Source organism: Drosophila miranda, chromosome XR (genome assembly GCF_003369915.1).
Source record: "Drosophila miranda strain MSH22 chromosome XR, D.miranda_PacBio2.1, whole genome shotgun sequence".
In the NCBI taxonomy this organism is placed as follows: Eukaryota; Metazoa; Arthropoda; class Insecta; order Diptera; family Drosophilidae; genus Drosophila; species Drosophila miranda.
The window spans coordinates 22,099,354-22,123,883 of NC_046674.1; the positions used below are offsets into that span (position 1 = coordinate 22,099,354).

The 24,530-nt window shown below is 48.9% G+C and overlaps 1 protein-coding gene across 5 annotated transcripts; it reads left to right on the plus strand.

Moving 5' to 3' along the window:
- Positions 1 to 27: 27 nt before the first annotated feature.
- LOC108152995 (solute carrier family 12 member 2) lies at positions 28 to 24,530 on the plus strand. 5 transcript variants are annotated; one of them, XM_017282729.2, is made up of 20 exons: positions 28 to 154; positions 12,952 to 13,619; positions 15,977 to 16,159; positions 16,261 to 16,375; positions 17,976 to 18,234; positions 18,333 to 18,586; positions 18,654 to 18,768; positions 18,840 to 18,979; positions 19,057 to 19,222; positions 19,283 to 19,425; positions 19,494 to 19,603; positions 19,670 to 19,805; positions 19,874 to 20,467; positions 20,562 to 20,784; positions 20,983 to 21,039; positions 21,224 to 21,271; positions 22,214 to 22,311; positions 22,370 to 22,599; positions 23,467 to 23,702; positions 23,774 to 24,530. In XM_017282729.2, the coding sequence occupies exons 2-20, from the start codon at positions 13,360 to 13,362 to the stop codon at positions 24,016 to 24,018; spliced, it is 3,612 nt and encodes a 1,203-aa protein (XP_017138218.1). In that variant the 5' UTR covers positions 28 to 154; positions 12,952 to 13,359; the 3' UTR covers positions 24,019 to 24,530. The 5 variants fall into 5 exon arrangements, with proteins under 5 accessions (XP_017138218.1, XP_017138219.1, XP_033243724.1 ...); XM_017282730.2 differs by having other exon boundaries at positions 13,089 to 13,619; XM_033387833.1 differs by lacking the exon at positions 28 to 154 and adding an exon at positions 927 to 1,067.

Below are 24,530 nucleotides of genomic sequence, written 5' to 3' on the forward strand. Positions count from 1 at the left end.
CGATCCGATGCGAGCCCACCGTTAGCTCGTTTCAGTCTTTCGCCGACTCTAAAATCTGAATGTTCCTCCGACCGGAGACCCGCGCAGCGCCACGTCTGAGTTGATTGGTTTTGTTGATGTTCCCGAGTTTCGTGCAGATCGAGTGGCCGAAGAAGTAAACATTGGGATCCGATCCGATCCGTTTATTTTGGGCCTGCATAAGAAATAGATATTTATTTTTGATTTAAGAGCCCCATAGGCAAGTGCGTTGTGTTGTAGTAAATACGAGTACATATATACATATTCCTGTAGCTTTTTCTAAGATCTGTTGTGTGCAAAAACAAAACCGAAAAAGATCGTGTGTTCCAGACCCACCTTATGTGGGGTAGGGAAGGCCCCCACCGTTGACGTTGATCAGTCAAGCAGATCGCGGTACGGTACCGCTAGCAGCTCCGAAACACATTTAATTACGCTGAAAGCGTTTAGGAATGGGTGCAGTGCTACATAGTATTACGAGTACATGTACATACGTATCTGCGTGAAAGCGACCAGACCGAAAGCTGATGCGAATGTAAACGAAGAGTGCCCTTTTGTACGTCCAAAAATCAAATTTTTGTTGTGTTTTTGTGGAAAGTACATTTGGGGAATTTCAAGTGGGTCTGGTCTTGTGTTTCTTGTACTTCGTTGTGGCACTCTGCCTTCGCGCTGATAATAATTATTTGTAAGCTTCGGTCTCGTCTCCCATCTCCCGCCTCCCGCCTCCCGCCTCTCGAATCCCCATTCCACATACCCTCTGTCTGCTGGCAAGCGCAAATGTTTGCCGATGAGCGTGTTTTTTGTTTTCTTTTTTATTCACAATAATAATAATATTTCTCCTAGCCGATGAGCGTGCGTAGAGAGTGGTGAGTGGAGAGCGGAGAGTGGAGATTGGAGAGTGAGTGTGCCAAGTGAATAAGATATTTTCGATTCGGTGAAGCAAGAAATAAAAATCGACAAAAATTTCCATGGAAAAACAATTCACAAAATACGACTCTTCTACCCATTAATTAATAGCCAGGCAGGTGGATTCTACTTTCCCAAAGATTTCGGTGAGTTCATACGAGTATCCACACAGAATATTTATTTACTCTAAAGCCAAATATTGTGCCAAGCGAATGGAGGGGCCCCAGAGCCACCAGCTGTGCCGTGTCTGTCGGTCGGACGTCCCACTGGCCCATGTCTATCTATGTACATAACATTCTTATGTGTATTACGTTCGTTCCGCCACGAGAACAATGTGGTTTCCTTTGTTTCTACTCTGTGCTGTAATTTAATAAACCCTCCGTTGTGTGCCATCCAAAAGCATCAAAAATATGAAAGCTCCCTGACTTTTCCAGGGAGCTCACTTTCGTTCAAATTTCTTCGGGTTGTATCATCTCGAGGGGCCAAACGTGATCCCAATGCATCCAGATACATGGGCCAGCAGTGCTATCATTTCTGCCTCTGCGGCCACTTTACGAATTCATGTTTAGTGTCGAGTGCTGGTTCCACTGGCCACTGCACAACAAGTGCCTCGAGTGCACTTGAACTTGAAAGCTATTAGCGGGTTTTCCGGGTCCCTGCCTCATCAAACTTGTAAAATATGAGGAAATACAACAAGTGCAGGCTACCTCTGCCTCTGCCTCTGTTTCTGCCTCTGGCGACAGTCTACAGCTTCCAGCCTACAGCACGATGTCTGTACATATGCATGGAATTGGCAATTGTTTTTAGGGCCAAGAGACAGGGTATGCATAGATCATTGTTTTCCCGTACTAGCCGACGTTATCGTTGTCATGACATCCCCAGAGACTCATGTACATATGTGTGTATTAAAGTACTTTGCGGTCACTTGTCGGTCTTGGGGCAATATAGTAATCGTATCTTGCACATTTGCACGTTGCTACGTGTTGCACATGACAGGCCAATCAATTAATCAAATAATTTGACTTGCACAGATAATTTGAATTGGACTACATTTAATTGCAATCAATTCGCAATTTCGCTTCAATAGTCGGCCTAATTAAATAAAGAGATTGTTTTCATGCATCAAACAATTGGCATAATTTTGCGGCTGAAATGTTTTAACCTGCGAAAAGTTCAACAAAATAGAACTCAACGCAGGAAAAGCAGAAAAAAGCAGCTGCCCGGAAGAAGCTTAGACACAAAAATTCCCAGCCCTTGCAGCGGAATCCCAACTCAGGGTTTCGGGGGTTCAGGGGTTGCTGCTGTCCAACCCCTACCCTAGACCTACTGATCCGCACTCGAGGGGTTGGTTGCATTTGAAGGTCGTGTCCTATATAAACACATTCGACCATATAAACTCTTACACACGCGCACGGATGAATGGACTGTAAAATTCCGGCTCGGATCGGAGCACAGCGACTGTCGGAGCGGATAAAGGCGGACGAACACGAACACATGCCTCGATTAACTTGTCCATTTGCCCAGCCATAGCCAGTATTGACACAATATAACTAATGGAAGTGCAGCGCTCGGATTGTCACTGCCCTTCCTCCCAACGACTCCACTCCTGGTGGGTGACTGTCTGTGCGGCGTCTGGTGGTGGCGGTGGCGGTGGCAGGAGGAGGATTTTCAACTCAACTGGCGCTAGGGGCTTTTCCTATCAGCCACAGACAATAAGTGCGGGGAAATGACAAATGCAGTAGGACGTCTGTAGTACAGAGCAAGACGGCGGCGAGACACAAAGGCGGGGTGAGATCACAACAGAACGGAACGGCATGGCATGGAAAGGCATGGAATGGCGAAAAAATGAACTAATACTCGTAAATCATTGACCTTGCGAACCTTGACAAAGCGAGTGAGTGAGTGCCTCGGAATAGTTAGTCAAGCAGCGGCTACGACGCGACCCAATGTGCATAGATGGATGGATGGACGGATGGATGTATGGATGGCACTCACTTGGCGACTAGCCGCGGACAGTCAAGGCGAGGTAGTCAAGAGGTACAATACTCATACTCGTACTCGTACTCGTAGTGGAGGTAGAGGTAGAGGTGGACGTGAACGTGAACGTGGACCACGGCGGAAATGGGAATATGAATGCTCGGAAAGCGACTGAAAATTATGCAAAGCGGTCCGCCAAGTCACGGAATCACCGTCAAGCGTCCAGCGACCAGCGACCAGAGCCGCTGCTGCAGCGAATTCGAATTGCAGCGTTGACAATTTTCACCTTTTGCCTTTTGTCTTTTGCACGTTTAATCAAGATTTATGACAATTGACGGAACGGCAGCGACGTGGCAACGCCGTACGTACCGGGAGGGCGCTGGGGGTCGCGTGGGCGTGGGGCCGGGTGTCGAGTGCCGAGTGCCGGACTAAAAGTAAGGCATCTTTTGCGTAAGAAATCCGCTAATCAAAGTGATGTGAAGCGTGTGCCCCGTCCAGCGAAATTCCGCAAAGAATTCATAAATTGAATACGCGTTTAATCAAAAACAAAAATCAGCTCCAGCCACAGACCAGCTCCAGCGCCTCAGTACCCTTTCATGCTGGCCAAAAATATCCACTGTGCATTAGCGTTAAGAATTCCAGATAAGAGGCCAAGACCGAGGCCGAGGCCGAGACCCCGACCCCGACCGCTGCTTTGATGTTTGCTGGATGGATGGGTAATGGGTTAAACGTTTGTTCGAGGGGCCAGCAAAGAGATTAATTTTAAATTTTAGGCTATCCGAAGCCAACTTCTTCGGACCTCAAAGCCCTATTGAGACTGTGACATGCCAATATGCATAAGTATTTGCGGAGAGCCCCAACTAATGAGCCAGCAACAGCGGCAGCAGAGCGGCAAAGCGGCAGAAGCAGCAACCAATTGGCCAGGTAAACAGTTCTCTCTTCTTGCTGTGCCACGGCATTCTTTATGGCCGCTTTTTTGTGGGCCAGAAACTTGAATTTACACAATACCTACGGACAATATATACTTGTTTGCTGGCTTGTATTTATCATATATTTTGCTTTGTTCTCCGCCAAGCATAGATCCATGTAAAGTACTCTATGTATGTATGGGTGTGGGATTCTACCCGAAGAAGTCTCTAAAACAAAGTTCGTGAATCATCCTGACGCCGGTTTTCCACAATCCGTGCAATGACCTGTGAAATTATGTGGATTATAGTCCGGATACACACATACATACATACATACTTACATACATACATACATAGGAAAGATACATACGTATGTTTTCGTAGGGATTCTCTCTGGTTCTCCCAGAAACTCCCCCGAATAAGAGCTGTGGCCTGTGGCCTGTGGCCTCTGCTGTGGGAGCTGCTAAATGTTAGACCGCAGATTTATTTTTCTTGGAAATACATTTTTTCGGGGGGCTTTTTGTTCCCGTTTTAACGTTTAATTTTTTAAGGGGTTCTGTTCGGCTATGGAAAGTTACGGAATTTTTGTTCGCCCGACAGCCAACAATCAATATTTTGTTTCGTTCGCACTTTACGTACATACATACATATGTATGTATATGTGTATATATAGCTAGTATTTTTTAATGTTTGTTCATGGCAAGTGGTAGCAGTTAGCAGACCTTTTGATTTGCATAGCAAACCTGAAATGGAGACGGGTTTGGCACCCACCCGCCTGCCAGCGTACTGGATGTCGAGCTTGAGATGTGGGGGGGGACACACGGAGTCGTTGCTGATTAGAAGGCTTAGCCGTTTGTTAATTGGCCGGCAAAGTTATGTTTTCTCCCATCCTTATCCCCAACCCCATCCCTATCCCTAATCACTATCCAATCCAAATTAATTGGGGGAACGTGCCAACGTCCCAATGTCTAGTCCATGTTCGTGCCTCCATCAGCCCTTTGAATAGATGGCAGTACTCACGCAACAGTTGGCAACAGCTTTTCGAGGGGTATTAACGCGGCTTATTTCCTATAAAACTTTTCGATGTTTCGGGGTATCTGGCATCACTGCAATGGCCAGGCCCACAATGCGTCCAAACTAATTGAGACTCTGCAGGTGTAACTTTCAATAGGAAGGGATTTTTTTTGTCCGACCAATGCATTGGCCTCGTCAAAAGCTCCTTTGAAGCCCCGGTGTTCCATTGAGTGAATAGTTCAAAGGGCTCTAAACAAAAAAACTATGGGCTTAACTCTCGGTTTTCCATAGAAATTGTATAAAATATTTCTTTTGTGTGAAATGTTATCTTCAACGTTTTTTGGTTTCATTAAAAGTGTGTATTTATTTATTTATGGTTGAAAACGATGTGGAACGAAAATCACTCATGAAAGGGTTTCCCTCTAATTGCGGTAAAATCCTTTGAGTGCAGGGCTGCTTTCGGCCTGGAAATCAGTTCCGGTGCTCTCGAAAATCTAGACAAAGGCGTCTCTGGCACACAGAAGCTTAGCAGGTAAGCCCGGCTTTCCGTTCGTCCAGTTCTCAGAGCTGATTACGTCTTGCCGAAAAACCGAGCTTAAGTCCCCTCCCCAGCACCGCCTCTCCATTCGAGTACGTACGTGTTTATATGCCGAACATGCCTCCACAAAATGCAACTGCACTTTTGCTTAACAAAAATTGCAACTGCAGTTTTGATGTCGGGCACATGGTCGGCCAGGGCTAAACGTCTGCATTCTGGTCATGTGAGAGACATTAGCTGACGACTGGGGACGACGTGTGGCACACCCGCTAGAATGTAGAAGGTAGACACTCGCACATGACCGATATCCATTTTTATCGCACACTTAGTCTGTCATTAAGCTGCGGCTAAGGCGACAATATTCATGTGAGACGCCGCTCAAGTTTACGACTCTGAGACTCTGACTCTGACTCTGGCTGTGGCTGTGACTCTGGCTCTGACAGGTGCATGCTTTAATAATAAGTAAGCCCGGCCGAGAAAAAACTGAGCAATCAGCACGACTTATGGACTCTGCCGTTGCCGCTGAAATATCTTTTTGCTGGGTCAGCAGAAGGCAAATAGACGGCGAGAAAGCGAGAAAGAGAGAGCCGAGCGGAGCGGAGCGAATCGAGTGACGAATATTCATTGATTGCCATCAACTTTTCCCCGAATTTGGCCTTAGTTTCTTTGCCTGTTTTTCTTTTGTATTATTGAGGCTCGTACTCTCCAGTATGTGCCTTGTTAAAAATGGCTTTCGTTTCCTGCGAATCGCATAATCTTCATAAACGGCCTTCGATACGATTCGATTCCTTCCAAATAATTTCCCGTCATGCGGTAATCGTATATACATATGTACATATGTATGTATGTCCCTCCAGCAATACATTTTTATTAACCTTTTGATTCAGGCGCTTTTGTTTTTTTTGTGTTTGATTTCTCGTGTGTTTGTTATTTGCTTCTCTGTGGGCCTTTCTTTTGCACTTAATTTATGTTGCCACAAATGAGGCAAAGTGAGGTGGCTTCGGAGTCCACGGAGAGCTCGGAGTCAGTCAGCTGGGGTACTTACCCAACGGCATGATATTTCCATTTCCGAGTCGTAAATACTTGCCGGCGTTTCGCACTTTACGACTTTAAATCATAAAAAGTCACCATACCGTAGGCATGACCCCCCCCCGTTGGTCTCTCACAGCATACTGCATCATCGTCCAAGACCAATATCAAGAGACCTCCCCTCCCCCCGAGCCACCATTGTGGGCCACTGTGGCCCACTTCTGGGCTTCTTCTGTTTGCGGCATAAAAACCCACGAAATATTATTTATGGCACTTTTCATTTGAAATTTATAACCGAAAAACCATATGAAATAAATAACCAAATGTGCCGCACGAAAGGAGGTGCTCCCCAGATCCCGATCCTGGTTCTGGTTCTGGTTCCGCTTCTGGTACTGGACGGTAGTGGGGATAGCTTGAAAGTTAGTTGTTCAGCTTAGGAGTTTCTGTGACTGGTTTCGAGAACAGTGCAAAATATGGTCTAGAAACCAGTGAGTGGAACCGCAACCACTCTTTCGTGCTGTGCTCAGGGGAGTCTTTCCTTAACTGGTGTGTGACTAACTGACTGACTGTCTGCCGTGTGGGAGCTACTTGTTCGTCTGATCAGTTTTTTTTTTTTTTTTTTTTTTTTTTTTTTTTATTAAGCGTTGAATCCGTACATTGCATATAACGTATCTTAACATCACTGGTAAATAATATTGGGGTAGCCAAACCTAATGCTAAATGCGAGAGGACTTACAAAAAATATAATATTATAATATTGGGAGGGAAACTTAGAGTTGGCCAATAGTTTTGGCAAAACCCAATCTCTTCAACCGCCTCAAAGGCCTGGCAGGTAGTAATCGTCTGGCGAGCATACTATGGTGTCTAATTAGCCTGTCACTGTATCTGCTGGTGTGCCTTCCAATCTGCTCCTCTACTGTATGCAGATTCAAATCCCGATGTAGGGTGGAGCCGCGCACGTACCAAGGGCAGTTCGTTATTTGCCTCATGGCGCGATTCTGCAAGACCTGTATCCGTTTATAGTTCGATTTGGCAGCTATACCCCAAATCTGCACACCGTAGAGCCAGATCGGGGCTACACAGTGTACATAAACTGCTCTTTTGGCTCTCAGTGACATGGTGCTTCTTCTGTTAATCAGCCACCGCAATTGCTGCATTCTTTGCCCACATTTACGAGCCGTAGCTTTCAAGTGTGGACCAAAAGTAAGACGCTTATCAAGGGTGATACCGAGATACTTTGCTTGCTCTGGTTGGTCCAAAGTTACGTCTGATCAGTGATCACGAACCCCAACTCTCTTGAAGAGCAGACTCATGGTGGCGTTGTGACCAACCCAGTTTCCACCAGACACCAGACAACCGACACGACAGAATGAGTCAGTAACCCCAGCATGGGCGTCGAAGAAATCTACCACAGAATAATTGTCTCGTGGAAATGTAAGGTATGATCCACAAAATACATCCAAGGCAGCTAGCTGCATGCCTGGAAAGGCGTTCAATTCTCTGTGGCCTATGAACAAAATAGTAGTTAAAAAATGGTAATAAAACGTACAAAATTGATTACTTTTTCCTGGGCAGACCCAGACCCATTAATTGCGCACTTAAACGAATAGTCATGTGGATTTCAGGGATAATAGATACGAGTATGTGCATATTTATGGTAGCAGCTGCTCCACTAAAACGGACTTGCTCATTGCAGCGGTTGCATCATGGAGTACTCACTTGCTCGTAGCTCATTCGAATCAATCTTAATTGAGACATCACCAAACTGTTGCCAGTGCACTGGCTGGCTGGCTGGCTGACTGGCTGACTGGCTGACTGGCTGTCTGGCTGGCCGTCTGTTTATGGCGAACGAGCGGGGCTCTCGACTGAAATTGGGTCAAGCTCGAACGCACACGACGCACAGGTTGAGTGCGAGAACATGAAATAAAAGTAGATTTGATTTTCGCTCAACCAATTCTCTTTGAGTAACGAAGCTTGCCGGATTCGTGGAAAAGGATGCAGCTGGCAAAAGTAAGCAAAACTCAAATGGATACAATATGATATATGTATATTGTAAGAGCCACTTATGTGAATGGCTCAAATTTGCATTATCTGTGTCCTTGCAAATCCCCTTTTCGACTGAAATGCTTGACTCGAATTCCAGAAAATCGTTGGCTCCCATGGAGAAATGAAGGCCAGCTGGCAAGTGCCGAATCGCAACAGAAATTGAATCTATGGAAACATATTGCACTTGGTATTGCCGTATGTAGATAACAAGCAGTCTTTTCCACTGAATTCTGATATGAGGACATGGGGCTTTCCTGGCTGGTGAATAAGTGTATCCTCCGATCGGATTACAGCACAGCGACAGCCACAGCGACAGCGCCTTCGAAATCTATCGAAAGTGGCAATGAAGCATTCGCGTAATCTAGTGCAATGCCTCGAAAAGGAATGATGCACTAAATGGGAATATGTGGCCTCAAGTGGTGTTGGCCTCAACGCAATCCGGAGGCCTAGCTGCGATGCTGGGATTTGTGTCAGCAATGCAGGCCCCCTTACACGTAGGCTGGAAGCCCCCCTCCAACAGGCAAGACATTCGAGTGTAAATGTTTCTTGAAATGAGAAATGTTGCGTCATTTCTCTGGGCCAAGACAGCGACTGAATGGCTGTCAGTCGGGCGCGCGTAGCTCCTTAATCGGTTAAGTAGCTGATGCTCAGAGACTACAAAATCCCCGGGCAGAAGACATCTGGCAACCCTTTGGGCCGACGCGAAGAGAATTAGCCTGGCAGCCAAATGGACACCCATTCTGGTTTATTACTAAACCGTTTGCATTATTCGGCTTTTGGGCCCCACGAACAGCCCCACAGCAGCCCCCAGAGCCACTTTGCATTTTTTCTACATTCCCACATTCCCACATTCCCACATTCCTGATTTTGTTTTTTTTCCTGTTCTCCTGCTGTCCTGCCCTCCTGCCCTCCTCCTTTACGGCTAGTTGCCACTAGTTTGCTTTTGGCCATTTCGGTGGGCGGACAGTAATGTAATACAATGCGGATCAGCACGCTTGACTTGCTCAACTTTTGCTTTTGTGTGTTTCTGACACTTTGCTGCTCCCCTGCCATTCTCCTAGCCACCACCTCCCCCTACGTATCTTCCTGGTGCTCCTGGCCTGGGTCTTTGGCTTGTTAATCCGCTTTGATGCGTATCCCGGCCGTACAGATACATATACATCCTTCAGTAGTTGTATGCCTGTGTGCGTGTGTGACGACAGGCAGGGTGGGCTACCCAGATGACCTCCTGTCATCTGCTGATGAACGGATACGGCCGCCACGGACACTGCTGGCATCAGTCGGCAGGATGTGGGAGAAAAAAGTTTTGTTTTTGCTCCGATTACCGTCTACGAGGATAAAAACGATTGATATCAATATCAGGCAATATGTCCTGCAATGGCCCAGGACATCACCAAATGACACGTACATACATGGCGTGACGCGCTGATGTGCTTGATGTCTGGTCATTAGGTTCTGGTCCTTGTCCACGTCAACGCCCTGCGCTCTGTACTAGTCCTCGATGTTTTATGGCTGCGCTTTTTTGCTGAGCATCTTGTAATTGAGGTCGCGCAATAAAATTTCTAGGCACTTTCGTTTTGATGACCCCTCTGTTGACATTCCGACTGGTGTGAACGGACCGAGTGCCTTGCCACCAGCATACAGCATTGTACTCGAGCTACTTTTTACTTGTTATGCCATATCTTTTAGTATTGATGTTATCCGATAGATGCATGCAGAGCAATAAAAAGGCTTAAAGATGAGGAATTTCGTTCTGGCAGTACCCTCTAATTTCCCCTTTTTCCTACGCCCTTCACTCGAATGCAAAGGCAAAGCGAGCCGTTTTAATAGTACGTCTTGAAGGGTTTTCTCGGATTCTCGACTGGAGCTCCTCCCCTGCCGCATCGATCAGCACTGCGCTGGGATTGTGGCTGGCATTGGGGTTGGGGGAATTGGCGCCAGTGCCATTAAAGCCCACATTTAATTCCGGCCGTATAGTAAAGGGCGTAGAACAAGTTGTAAAAAAAGCGTATTTTATTGAAGCAATTGAAACGCGAATGGGCGTTGAATTGAGCAATGAAAAGGAAACGGAGAAAACCGAGAGAACCGCGAGAACCGACAAAACCGGGCAAACCCATTCAACAGTAAATAGGCAACGGAGCAGCAGTGCAGGCCTGGGGTGCAAGACGGAATCACAGTCCCCCCCCCCCCCCCCCCCCCCCCCCTCCCCGCCAGTCCCGGCAATCGCTGGAGCAAATTGCCCCCTCGGAGAGGTAGCCGTTAAGCGAATGCGGCAGTGTCAACAATTATTCAGATATGTACTTTTTTTACGGCCGGGGCAATTTGCCCCGACGAAACTCGATTTCCCTTCGTTTCGATTCTCGAGGCGAAGCGAAGATGGGACTCGCTCGGAATGGGTTGTTAAACGGCTCCTTTGATGTTGGGAATGGGTTTCATGGCCCAATTAATCAGAGCAGAACAAAACAGAGCAGAGCAGGACTCATAAATCAGCCAAGCGCCGCCGGAACTTTTTCCAGACTTGGCAGGAGCGGCTGCCAGGCTGCCTGGGCTATCTGCCACGGGCCAGCAGCAGTTGATGGCTTCTAAACTTTTGACGTTGGCCTCGCCCTTATCAGGTCATGGCCTGCAGTGGTCTGTGGGTGGGTCAACAGGTGTCTCTTTGCAAGTACCTATCTATGTACGTATCTGCCGGCGGTGATAACTTCTGTCGGAGTTCGCTGCACCTGTGCAGGACAAGGTGGGGACAGGGGCTCGGCTTCCAGCGGACACTCGATGGGTTCATTGAATTAAAGTCTTAATTGCCACAATAAATTCGTGCAAATTCTGATCCCCAGCTGAACAAAGTTCCCACAAATTCTGTAAAAATGTCGTAATTGGCGTAATTGCCCCACGTTTCGCCCTCGCCTTCCCGCGCCTCTTGCCGCTGCTCGACTCTTCCATTATGCTGCCGCTGCTGTTGCCGCTGCTGCTGCTGCCGGGCGTTTTGTTATGCTAATTGTTGGCTTTGTTGCCTTTCGCACTTGTCGCCTCCAACTTGACCCATAAATCGCACATGTAGGCCGTCCCGCTTCCACGGCCGTCCGCGGCACGCCGCCCGTGACAAATGGCCTCCGACTGTCATCAGATGGCGGCGCGACGACTCCTTCGTTCCTTGGAATTAGCACTCTGGCTTCAGAGGCTTTGTATTTCTCAAAAAAAAAAAAAAAAAAGAAAACTGGAGCGAACACCAAACCGACCCGTCACACACATTTGTCATCCATCGCACCTGGCAGCCGCATCGGGGAACTAATCATGATTAATTTGCATCAATTGCCCCCAGCGGCTATTTTTAGTCGAGCGGCAGCCAGCGGCGGCACTGCACAGCGTCGCCTTAATCGTTCCACATGGAGAGCTTTTACACTCTGCCGCAAAGAACAATTAAGGAAAGAATTATTTCCGTAAAGTGGAAGGAAGCTCTCGGCGGAACGTCCGATAGATACATGTGTACATATGTCCGCTTGAGCATGTTTCTGCTTTAAAAAAGATTAAAAAAAAAACACAATCCATACAGTACATATTAATTTATTATGAACATGACAATTTGGCGGCAAGTCTTTCAATAATATTTGTCTATAAATAAAATATTCTTCTTTCTTTGGCTATTTTTTGTATGACACTTCTTTTTAAAAGATTGGCATTTTTGTTGCCAAATCATGCTTAGAGCTTGTTATATCATAAACCAAAAATGAATCTTAGGTGAGCAATGATGAGGACATGATTTTCAACGATTTTCGTAATGGATTTTCAAGACCAGAATGCTTTGATCAACTGATGAAGCACCATGTATTGCCACTGCCAAAAGCTGTCAAAAACTGGCTAAAATAATATTGACAATATGACATGAGAGAGAGAGGCATCTTTGGGCATTCAGAATTGCATCAACAGTTGGCCGTCAAGAAGCAGAAGATACTATGAAGATTGGCTTAAGCGGAGGACAAAGACCATCATATACCCATGGCCTGCGTGTCCCCAAAGAAGAGCTTTCAGAGTAGAGCCCAATGTGGGTGCAGAGTATTCCCCCTTCGGTGGAATATTTGCAACGGCTCTGTTCTGGAAATAGCTTCTTCCTTCGGGCAGCTATCTAAAAATAGTTGAAGAGTTATGAGAGGCTCAGCGTCTGATCCGAAACAGAAACAAAAAGACTCAAACAAAGCGAAAGGTTGCAAAAAATGGAATACATACATATTTACGTCCTTTTTTTTTGTTGGATAACAGGAAAAGTTTTCTCTCGAGTTTGCTCTCGAGTGGGAAAAAGGGGGCCGTGAGGGCCGAGCGATACGTACATATTATAAAACTATGTTTAATTTGATATGAATGAGCGGGTGCCCACACAAACGAATGGCTGGGGCTCTTCGTTTTGTGGTCCACTTACTGATTCAGCAATATTTTTGGGGCCTTGGAAACAGGAATTTTTGATGAGATTTTTATTTCAGTTTAATTTATGTGAATCTTTTTTTCTTTCCCTCTTTCTCTTTGCAGATTCGAGTAGCTCTAAGCTTGAGGCGGCGCGAAGAGAGGCAGATAGAGATAGAGAAACAGAGAGAGACAGATAGAGTTCTATGCTGTTCCGCTTTAAACGCCAGTAACGGATATTCTGATTTTGCTTTGCCCCACAGACCGACGAAACGAAAAGGACACACAAGACGGCTTATATACACAATTAGCCACAGTGAATGGGTCCAGCCGGATACGACGATTGAATACGAAGAGAGCTCCGACCGACCCGACCCGACCCGCACACGGAAACCGCACAAGCCCTTGAATAGAACAACATTCCCTTAGGCGAGGACCCAGCCCGACCCAGACCCACACCTAGACCCACATTCAGAACCACATTCGGACCCACAGCCAGACCCGCGCCCCACAAACAAACACACGACACACGCGATGTCGGACACAACCTCTTTTGAGCTGGGCTCGGCCTCCGACCGACCCCCGAATAGGTTCCAAGTGAATCCGGTCAACGGCAACAGTCGCAAGACACAAGTCGCGACGGCCGACGGAGCCGGGGCCGGGACCGGGACCGGGGACAGCGAGGGACCCCACGAAGTCTACCGCCGGCTGACAAACATCGATGGGGAACTGCTCGAGGACGATGCCTTCGATGCGACCCAAATGCTGAACAAACACCAGCCACGACAACAGAGGTGAGTGGGGGTGTGGGTGGGGGAGCACTGGGATCCGTCCCGGGTGCGGTGCGGTTTGCACGGATTCGACCTTTTTCCCCAGTGGCCATTGTGCGAAGAATTGTGGAAATTTCTTGAGTTTTTCATTTTCTGGTAATTGTTTAGTGTTTCATCAAACGAGGTTTGCTTTTGTCGCCTCCTGTATTTTGTCCGCGCTTAATTATGGCGTTAACATTCCGCACTCCGGAGCCACAAAAGGAAGCAGGAGATGGCCCGGAAGAGTAAGATGGCCGGAATGTTGCGGAAATGCTTCAGAAGTTATCGCCAGAAATAGCATACCTTCTGGGGCAGCCATTCAAATGAATCATCGCTGTGCAAGGCGTAGGTCGTCGCGTCGCTCCCATCCCATACGAATACGAATACGAATACGAATGTATGCAGATGAGTGAGTAGATTTTTGGGTATTCAGAATTCGAAAATTCAGAATTTAGATCATAACTGGCAATTGTCCAAGACCCTCCCTCCCTCCCCACCGGTTTAAGACGAATCTCCCACTGAGCATCGCCCTTTGGTTGTGGAATGCCTTTTAATCATTCACGCCACATTTCCTACAACAGTAATTTGTTGGCCCAGTTGCCCATCATTCAAAATTGATTAAATTTTGTGGAATTTTTCGAACTTAATGCCTGGGAGTGGCCATCACCCACTGGTGGCCATGACCAGGCGCATCTATCAAGTTACGACCGAAAGTTGGACGACCTCTGGCCCAAAGCACCAGTAGCCCCCAGAAGGGCAGGTTCAACACTCGCTTGCCGAGGGGCAAAGAACCAAAGAACCAAAGAGCCAAAAGAGCCAAAAGAGCAGCTCGCTGCAGCTCGAGTCGATTCAGACAATAATGCCACGTCGAATCACAGACTTTCCTAATAACAATCATTTACGCCTGTGCCCCCATCGGCAGGCAATTTGCATAGACATCATGGACTGATGTCTGAGAATATTTGTAGGTGACCAAAACAGAGCGGGGGCAGGGGCAGGGGCAGGGGCAGGGACGGGGAAGGGCAGGGCATATATAAAATGTTAATTTCAATGTGTTACCGTGACGTCACCTGGCGGCATGGAATGGAACAGAATGGAATGCTTCTTGCAAAGCAGCCGAGAGTCGAGAGTCGGGAGTCGAGGGCTATGTTAATGAGGCTTATGATAATACTTGTTATAGCCCCGTTTATTGCCTACTTGGAGGTACTCGTCACGAAATGCGTTCCGCGAAGATGAACGCGTCTCTCCTACTGCTGGTCGGTCGCGCGGGCAACAGACCCCCACCTGCCCCTGCCCCTGCCTCTGACCCTCCCCCGCCGCCGGCTTTCCCGGTTTCCTCATGTACGCAGGAGCAGGGAAGGAGGGGCTTTTAATCGTCTCAAATTGGCAGCCATCGAGGGCAGGATAATTTAATGCAAAGCTCACTGAAGGATGCCCTTGAATTTTAAACAAGTGATTTAGCGTTCCTAGATTGATAATTAATTTCTGATATTCCACCACGACTTTGACTCGGGCCACAAATTAGAACAATCGCATCCCACATACAATCGAGTCGGAGCGAGCCTGCGGCTGTCATCGCATATCCAGAAAGAAGCCAAAGATTTAGAGACACACACACACATGAGCAGGCAGACACATAAACTGTTTCACCGCCAACACACACGTCCCATATATCATACAAATATCTTGGGGCCTTCGAGCAGAGGCCCTGGATGATATGGATACACTTGTGTGCCCAGAATCAACACTAGACTACATGATATTTGGCACTTGCTACCCGGCACTTCATTGCAACGTTTGCTAGAAACACAGTGGGAATTTTTAAAGAGCTCCAGGAAAAGTGTGCTCTCTGCTGTTGACGCTTGAAATCAGTTGGGTGCCAGACACTGACACTCAGAGAGTCATGCAGCAGCAGCAGCACAGCGGCAAAGAATACGAAGTGTGGTTGAACTGCCGTCTGGGTGCGTGGGTGTCCTTGCTCCAAGCCCTGTCCCTGCCCCGGGCTCGTCTGCAGCAGGCTGGTGCCTCAGTCAGGACCATAGCTCATTGTGGCACAATGAACAGCAATCAAAAACTGCAAGTTTCGATTGTGCGATTGAGGGCGGGCGGGGAGGGTGCACTGGAATAGAATTCAATTGAATTGAAATGACTTATTAGATTTCGGATTGAATTGCGCGGCTGTGTTCGGTGGATTGTGTTTTTGGGCAAGATGTTCACAGCAGGGGAATGGCAGCGCAATTAAGGCGGTGTCCAGCCGTGGCACACCCGCGGCACACCCGTGGAGTGCGTACACAATGAAAGGTACTCTCTTTGATAAAACCCTTCATTGTTTTAATTGGCAGGCAATCCATCAAGAGCAGCTTCCGCGACAAGGATAAGCCGTCCCGCTTCAGGGACCTGCAGACGACGACACGCTTTCAAGTGGACCCCCGGAGCGGCGACTCGGACGAGTCCAACGATTCGCAGGAGGAACGCGAGCTGCTGGACAGCGAAATATACGATACGAAATATGGTAAAAGTTTTCGGTCAGTTTTCCCTCGCCGCCTGCCACTGACGACCGTCGTGGCCTGTCCCCCCCTTCTGCTGTTCCCCTTTCCAATCCCCAAACTCCGCTGCATCCCCACAGGCACTTCACGCGCGAGGCACTGCCCCGTCTGGACAACTACCGGAACATGATGTCCATCCAAGCGGCCTACCGTCCCACCCTCGACGAGCTGCACAACGCGACGCTGACGGGCAAGGTGAGTGCTTCCCTTTCCCTTGCCCTTCCGGGCGGGTTCCATTCCGCGTTCGATTTAAATGAATATTAACGCCGGAGCCATAAACCCAGCCATGGGACCCTCAAGACCCACAAATTACAATTTTGCAGGCGCCATAAAATAACAATACGCATGCTTTACGAGTCGCAAATTTAAATTTATATTTATACGCCCCCGCCCACGCCCACGCCCACGCCCACGCCCACGCCCACGCAATCCTGCGCAATTTCAATACTACATCAAATGACCCGAACGCGGACCCCGATCCGGGTCCGGATACGGCACTTTCAATCGATTCTGCCCGCTGCCATGCGAGTGCGTGGTGCGGTGGTGCGGTGGTGCCTCCGTGTCATGTGCTCGATGCGTGACTGACAAATACCGCTCTAAGTCAGATCTCACGGGGTCGTTAGCACTGCAGCCTCCTGCAGAGGAGCTTGGGCAAGTCCTGGGGGATTCGCTTGTCAGTTGCAGTAATTGGGCCGGGAGCAGAGTTACCTCCAGCTTACAAGAACACGAACAAAAAACAAAATGCATTGCTTCAGTAAAGACCAGACGCGTGTCCTAACTGAATTTTCGTACGGCAGCTGAAGACGATGCTCCCGTCGTCGCTGGTGTGCATGAGTACGCCTCCACCTCCGCCTCCTCCTCCTCCTCCTCCCCAGACGACGGGGAAAGGCCGCTGACTTTTCAGCTGACTTTTCAGCTGACTTTTGTGAGGAGTCACTTGAGCGAATTTTCGATACAAAGGGGGATGGGATGGGTTGGGATGCGTTGGCATGGGTTGGATGCAAAGACCAAATGCAATGACACCAATTGGCTCTAATTGATTTCCACACTTCGCCTCATGATTGCTGACAATTGAAGCCGTAACGCAAGCGTAAACTGCCGGACTGACGGACTGCCAATGGGGCTACTCGTCAATAAATTAAATTGTTTTTTTTCGGCTGATTCGGTCGTTCGATTGGGCAATTAATGCGTTGCACAACAGAATCAACAGTTTCACGGGCCCCAACATATCCGCGCTGGCAGATGTGGCAACACCCTTTTTGATGGTTTAACACTACGTCCCATAATAAAGTATCATTTGTTAAGCATCATTTTCAAAAACAATAAGCAATTGAGACGGGCCAGCGGTTCAAAAGTTCAATTGGTTTAACTGATGAGGCGGGGCTCGGGGTCGCGCTCGGTCTCGGGCTCGGTGGCGTATGATTAATTTATTAAGAATATCGCCAGCATCATCATTGGCCGGGTGCTGCCAGGTCAGATTCCAGGCTATTGCAATCATCTGCGGTTGTCTCAAAGTTTGCTCCAACGGAAAGCCCCTCGAGTTGCGTGGCTCTCTTTCCAAACATGTATCTCCATGGGAGCGCCAAATATTTGCCCAGTCCCCCGGGCAGGCGTGCTGTCGGGGCGAATCATTTATCAACAGTAGACAGCTTTATTGAAATTTGCAAGCGGCCGAGCCTAAACCGAAGCCCAAACCTAAGCCTAGCGTGCCCCTTCCTACCGCAACCGGTGCTGTACCTGGCTCACGCCCCGCATGGCACCCACATGGCACCCACACATTTCCTTCCACCCACAGAACACTCACAGCTTGACGCGCAATCAGGACCCCGAGTCGGGCGCCATGAATGGCATCTTGAAATTCGGATGGATCAAAGGAGTGCTCATACGCTGCCTCCTCAACATCTGGGGTGTCATGCTCTTCCTGCGCCTCAGCTGGGTGGTGGGACAGGCGGGCATCATCGAGGGCTTCGTATTAATTCTGACAACGACCGCTGTCACGACCATCACGGCGTTGTCGATGTCTGCGATAAGCACTAATGGTGTCATCAAAGGAGGTAAGTCCCATCTGCCACTGCCACTGCCACTGCCATCCGTCGGTGGGTTTCGGGGACATTATAAATGGTCTTAATGCACTCCTCATCTCCCTTCCTAGGTGGCACCTATTACATGATATCCCGATCCCTGGGGCCGGAGTTTGGCGGCTCTATTGGGCTCATTTTTTCGTTGGCAAACGCCGTCGCCTGTGCCATGTACGTGGTTGGCTTCTGCGAGTCAATGCTGGCCATGATGACGGACTTTGATTGGAAAATCGTCGACGGCGGCGTGCAGGATGTGCGCATCATAGGCTGCGTCACCATACTGCTGCTCCTGATCATCGTCGTCGTGGGCATGGAGTGGGAGGCTAAGGTTCGTATGACTACCTCATAGCCCAACGATCAGCCGTAGAATCCTCTTCCTTTCTCTTGTCATTCAGGCCCAAATCGGACTCCTGATCATCCTGCTGGTGGCCATTGCCGACTTTGTCATCGGCAGCTTCATTGGCCCCAAGAACGAACTGGATCGTGCCAAGGGCTTCCTCGGCTACAATGGTGAGTGCCACCCATTTTTTCTATGAGTTTTACAAAGTCTAATGGATGCTTCCGGGTCTGGTTCTCCACAGGCACTACCTTCAGCACAAACCTCTTTGCGGACTATCGCGAGGAGAAGGGCGTGCAGCATGACTTCTTCTCGGTGTTTGCCATCTTCTTCCCCGCAGCCACTGGAATACTGGCGGGTGCCAACATATCGGGTGACCTGAAGGTATCTCTATGCCGAACTCTCATCAGCTGAACACTGACCCTGAACCCACTTCCATCTGCCATCTTCTATCTCCGTAGGATCCCCAAAAATCCATTCCGAAGGGCACGATTCTGGCGATCGTCATCACCACCGCCACCTACTTGATTATGGTACTGCAGTGCGGTGGTGCAGTGGTGCGTGACGCCACCGGCAACATTACAGATGCGATCAATGGCTCCTATGCGTTTCTAGACTGCGCGGACGGTAGGATCTTTATGGGAGTCTGACTGAGCTGATCAGTGACCCAGTGTCTTCAATTTCCAGGTGGATGCAAATTCGGTCTGCAGAACTCTTTCCAGGTGATTGAGCTGGTGTCCGGCTTTGGGCCGCTGATCTACGCTGGCTGCTTCGCTGCCACGCTCTCGTCGGCTCTGGCCAGCTTGGTCTCTGCCCCGAAAGTCTTCCAGGTAGGACAAGGCACGGGAATCCAGTTTTGACGGAGTTCTGACTGGTCCATCTCTGGTGTTTTTTACAGGCACTCTGCAAGGATGAGCTCTATCCGAAAATCGTGTGGTTCGCCAAGGGCTTTGGCAAGAACAATGAGCCCGTTCGGGGTTACGTGCTGACCTTCATCATTGCCTCAGCGTAAGGAGCATGGAGCATCTAGTCCGATGGAGACACTCTTTTGATTCTGTTTTTTCTGCTCTACAGCTTCATTTTGATCGGAGAACTTAACCTGATTGCCCCGCTCATCTCGAACTTCTTCCTGGCCGCTTACATGCTGATCAACTTCAGCACCTTCCACGCCAGTCTGGCCAAGCCGGTGGGCTGGCGTCCAACCTTCAAGGTAATCCCACAGTCACACCGTTTCCATTTGATTTGATTCCAGTACTAATCCAGTGTTGATTGGAACAGTATTACAACATGTGGCTGAGTCTGCTGGGCTCCATTCTCTGCGTGGCCGTCATGTTCCTCATCTCGTGGGCCACCGCACTTATCACCTTTTCCGTAGTGCTGGCATTGTACTTAATCGTGGCCTACCGGAAGCCGGACGTCAACTGGGGCTCCACCACGCAGGCGCAGACGTACAAGAACGCCCTGATGTCGGTGCAGCAGCTGAACAACGTGGAGGAGCACGTGAAGAACTACCGCCCGCAGATCCTGGTGCTCTCCGGGCTGCCCAACACGAGGCCAGTGCTGGTCGACCTGGCCTACATGCTGACCAAAAACCTCTCGCTGCTCGTCTGCGGACACGTGTTGCGCGGCTCCAGCTCCCAGAAGTATCGCACCTACCTGCAGGAGCGGGCCGCCAACTGGTTCCGCAAGCACCGCGTCAAGGGCTTCTACGCCTTGGTGGACGGCGAGGACTTCGAGTCCGGCACCCGCGCCCTCATGCAGGCCACCGGCATCGGCAAGCTGAAGCCCAACATCCTGCTGCTGGGCTACAAGACTGACTGGCAGACATGCGAGCACAAGGAGCTGGACCAATACTTCAATGTGATGCACAAGGTGGGTTCCATCACCGTTTCCGTTTCCGTTTCCGTGAGATCCGCAGCCAAAGAACGTCGCCGTATCCTTTCGTTTCCTTTCCTTTCCGCCACAGGCCCTGGACATGTATCTCTCGGTAGCCATTCTTCGGGTGCCCCAAGGTCTGGACTGTTCGCAGCTGCTGGGGTCGCAGGATGGCTGGAAGACCGTGTCGGAAGTGCCGCGGACGCTGCAGCCCAACGAGAGCTCCGGGGACCTGCAAGCCGCCGACAGCAGCGCCAGGAATGGCCTGGGTGGCAGCATTGACTCCCTGAGCCGCAACGTGTCGGTGTCGCAAGGTGAGAACTGACGCCAGATGCAGAAGCTCGATGCAGGAGGAGGCTGCAGGAGTCCAATGAATAATAAATAATGCCGTCTTTGATTATATCTTGCATGTGTACTGCCCCAAAAACCCGCACCTGTCTAACCTTCACCAATATGCTATATGCACCTGCAATCAACAACGACACCCTTGCACCACAATTGTAATTCCCCAGAGGACCGTGGCCGCCATGCCCTGCTCCATGCCGAGAACAGCCTGAAGATAGTCAAATGTAAGTAGCATGTCCAGTGGAATGATATAAGGGTCAACCAATGTCACCAATTCTACCTCCCTCCAACCCACACAAATCTGTGAAACCGTGCACTCGTACCCGTACCCGTACCCGTATCCGTACTCGTACTCGCATCCGTATCCGAACCGTGTTTCGGCTTGCGGTTTCCGGTTGGGACTTTCAGTGCGCTTTAAGCAGAGTCTCCGTAGAATGCGCTCCTGGCCAGGTGCAGGTGAAGTTGTGTTTAAGCTAAGATTTACGTGTCTTAAAGTGCTTGAATGGAATGTGAAGTTGTTGTAGGCTGAGTAGTAGGTAAATATACGAATACGAATGAACTACATGCAGAGATGCCACACACACTCCACGCTCTCCACCCAGAATCCCGAACCCCGAACCCCAAACACCGTGCATGTGTCTTGCCCCCGCCCTTGCTCGTGCCCCTACTTTTCTTTTATGTTCTTACCCTTTGCCTGCTCTTTTTGCCTGTTGTATTGATGCCTGAAACCGTGTTGTCCCAATTAAGCCATAAACTTTCCAACAAATTAACGACACTCAGCATCGGAACTAATCCCAAGCTGCCGCACCGTCCCACTGGTGTCCCACACGAGGTGCTAATGGCCACGGGCTTGGTGGCTCTCGCTCCAGCTCTTCTTGGCCTTCCGAACCCGTCGATGGCTCGACAGCTGTGTGGCCGACCTTTTCGGCAATCTGATGCCGCAAAATTAATGCAATGCTCGTAAATTTGAATTTTAAATTGTAAAATGTCCAGCCGGGATATCCGGGGATGCGGATGCCGGAAACATGTGGAAGGCAACAAGAGGACTGCAAATCCAGGGAGCTCCTAGTCTCCTACATGGCCGCGGCACGTGCCGCATCGGAGAACAAACAAGTTGATTTAAATATACATACATACATACATACATACATACTCGTACACACTGTCTGTCTCTGCTCTGCCGATAAGACAAGAAAAGTGAATATTGAAAAGCGGCAGAGACCCGCACTTGCCCCATGCCCCGTGCCTCATGCCTCTTGTTGTCTGTGCATGCCCTGAATGAAATTAAATGAAAATGTTGTTTCGCTTTATCTATCCTTTGACTTGCCGTTGCCCAGACTCTAAGCGTTCTTCGTGCCTGTAGCCCAGTACTGACTTTGCCCCTTCGCTTCCCAACAGCCTCCAGTACCAGCGACCTCTCGTTTATAGCCAGCAATCAGGCTAAGGATGTGTCCGGCTCCCCCGATCCTCTCGAGGCCAAGGCGGCCAATGTGGTGGTAAGTGAAAGCGTAAAATGCAATATGCCAAATATTAACATCGCGCCACTTGCCGCAGCCCAACACCCTGCGCAAGTCCAAGCTGAAGCACGACGACCCAGCCTCCCTCTACAAGGGTCCTGGCGGGGTGGAGCTGCCCAAGGAGATCCTCTCCGACCTCACCCAGTTCACGAGGAAGCGCAGCCATGCCGTGATCGATGTCTGGTGGCTGTACGACGACGGTGGCCTCACACTCCTGCTGCCCTACATCATCAGTACGCGACGCACCTGGCAATCGTGCAAATTGAGGTAAGCCCGACCACGGATTTCGACGAGCAGGGATTTCGACGCCATTCCCGTTGGCTTTTTGCTTCTAGATTTACACATTCGCTGGTAAGCGGAACATACATATAGTACATATATGTTTCCGCAGTTAACTCTTTCCATCTGGGGAAAAGTGAATCCCCTGCACTGTTCAGAGTTTGGTTGCGGCCGCAAGTGCTGCTGATTGCGGCAGAGCCAGCACTGAATGCACTCCCTTGGCATAGTAAAAGCGAAAACACCCATGTTTGAATTAAGCATTCGTTGTTTAAATACAAACGAAGGGAAATTAAACAGAATTCACTTTGATTTGAATACGACCCATGTTTAAACTGAATGCAAAACACTTTAAATCGAAGAAAATACGAAAATATTCAATTGAAATATTCAAGATCAAATATTCTCATATAAATGACAAGTCTCGGGGCAAACATAATGGCATAAATATAAGGGCTACGGGGGATTTTTTTGCGTTTTAAAGATAAATTAGCATCCCATATGATGTGAAGCGAAGTCTAATGTGCTGATGGAAAAGTACCGAATTACAGCACTATTGAAGTAGTAGCTTTTAAAAAAAAAGAATCCTTGTATGTGCAATGCCAATTGGATGCCCATGAACATTTCCAAGATAAAATGCGGGATATGTGGCGTTTAATTTACTGCTTTGTGGCAAGTCCGCTTTGCTTTTGACTCCCATTTCAAAGTAACTCTAGTCGGCTGCATGCAGTAAGCGGCTTAATGGGCATGTTACACTCGACTGTCTGCCGTCAATGTGATTGTGGGTGTGGGTGTGGGTGTGGGTGTGGGTGTGGATGCTCTTTTTTACTACATTCATTTTACTATGTTGCCCCACAGGGTGTACGCGCTGGCTAACAAGAACTCGGAGCTGGAGTTCGAGCAACGTTCCATGGCCAGTCTCCTGTCAAAGTTTCGCATCGACTACTCCGACCTGACACTGATACCTGACATAACCAAGAAGCCGCTCGAATCGTCTACGCAGTTCTTTAATGAGCTAATTAAGGACTTTGTGGTGAGCGAGAAGGACACCGAGAACGGTAACAGCAGCAGGGCGACCCTCAACGAGGACGAAAGTAAGACTACCAGGCTTTTGTCTGTCTCCATATCCAATCAACCCCTAATCACCCTCAATCACTCGCTTCAGCTCTCATAAGTGACGATGATCTGCTGGCCGTTCAGGACAAGACCAATCGATATCTCCGTCTGCGCGAGTACCTGCGGGAGCAGTCGACAAAGTCGGATCTGGTGGTCATGACGCTGCCCATGCCTCGAAAGAACATCGTCTCCGCCCCCCTATACATGGCCTGGCTGGAGAGTCTCAGCCGCGACATGCCACCATTCCTGTTTGTGCGCGGAAACCAGACGAGTGTGCTGACGTTCTACTCGTAGAAAAGGACCAGGACCGAGATGGGGACCGGAACCGGGACCGAGCTGTCTCCGGATTCTATTGTATTCTACTTACACTTACCAACACTCACACTCACTTTTTTTGTTAGATGTACGAGTATTTTATCTTTAGCTGTACCACCTATGTTGTACATACATTTAGGAGCGGAGCCCTTCTCCACGGAACGCACAGAGGCACTGCACCCGCGGACGGACACGGTAATCGCCTTACAGTCCGAAATAGACATAAATAAAACCAATTCCATATTCGTGTGTGCCGGGTCCGGGCTGCTCTTTCCCTTCTATAAAAACATTGTCCCTGCAATCGAGTTTAAATTGTGTTTAAATACAGTGCAAGTAATTTTTTTTTGAACTAAACATAATTTGTTAGTTACTAAGCAGGAACAGGAACAGGAACAAAGGCTTATCTCTGAAATTAGCACGATTAAATTTGCGCTGTGGATTTTCTGTGGCGATTAACTAATTTACTTTCAATAATAAACAATTTTTTAGTA

Excerpts from the sequence above, each read along its gene's own strand:
- LOC108152995 (XM_017282729.2), top strand. The coding sequence starts at position 13,360 with ATGTCGGACACAACCTCTTTTGAGCTGGGCTCGGCCTCCGACCGACCC. Across the intron at positions 18,587-18,653 it reads GCATGGAGTGGGAGGCTAAG|GCCCAAATCGGACTCCTGAT; the intron begins GTTCGTATGACT and ends CTTGTCATTCAG. Across the intron at positions 19,604-19,669 it reads ACCTTCATCATTGCCTCAGC|CTTCATTTTGATCGGAGAAC; the intron begins GTAAGGAGCATG and ends TCTGCTCTACAG.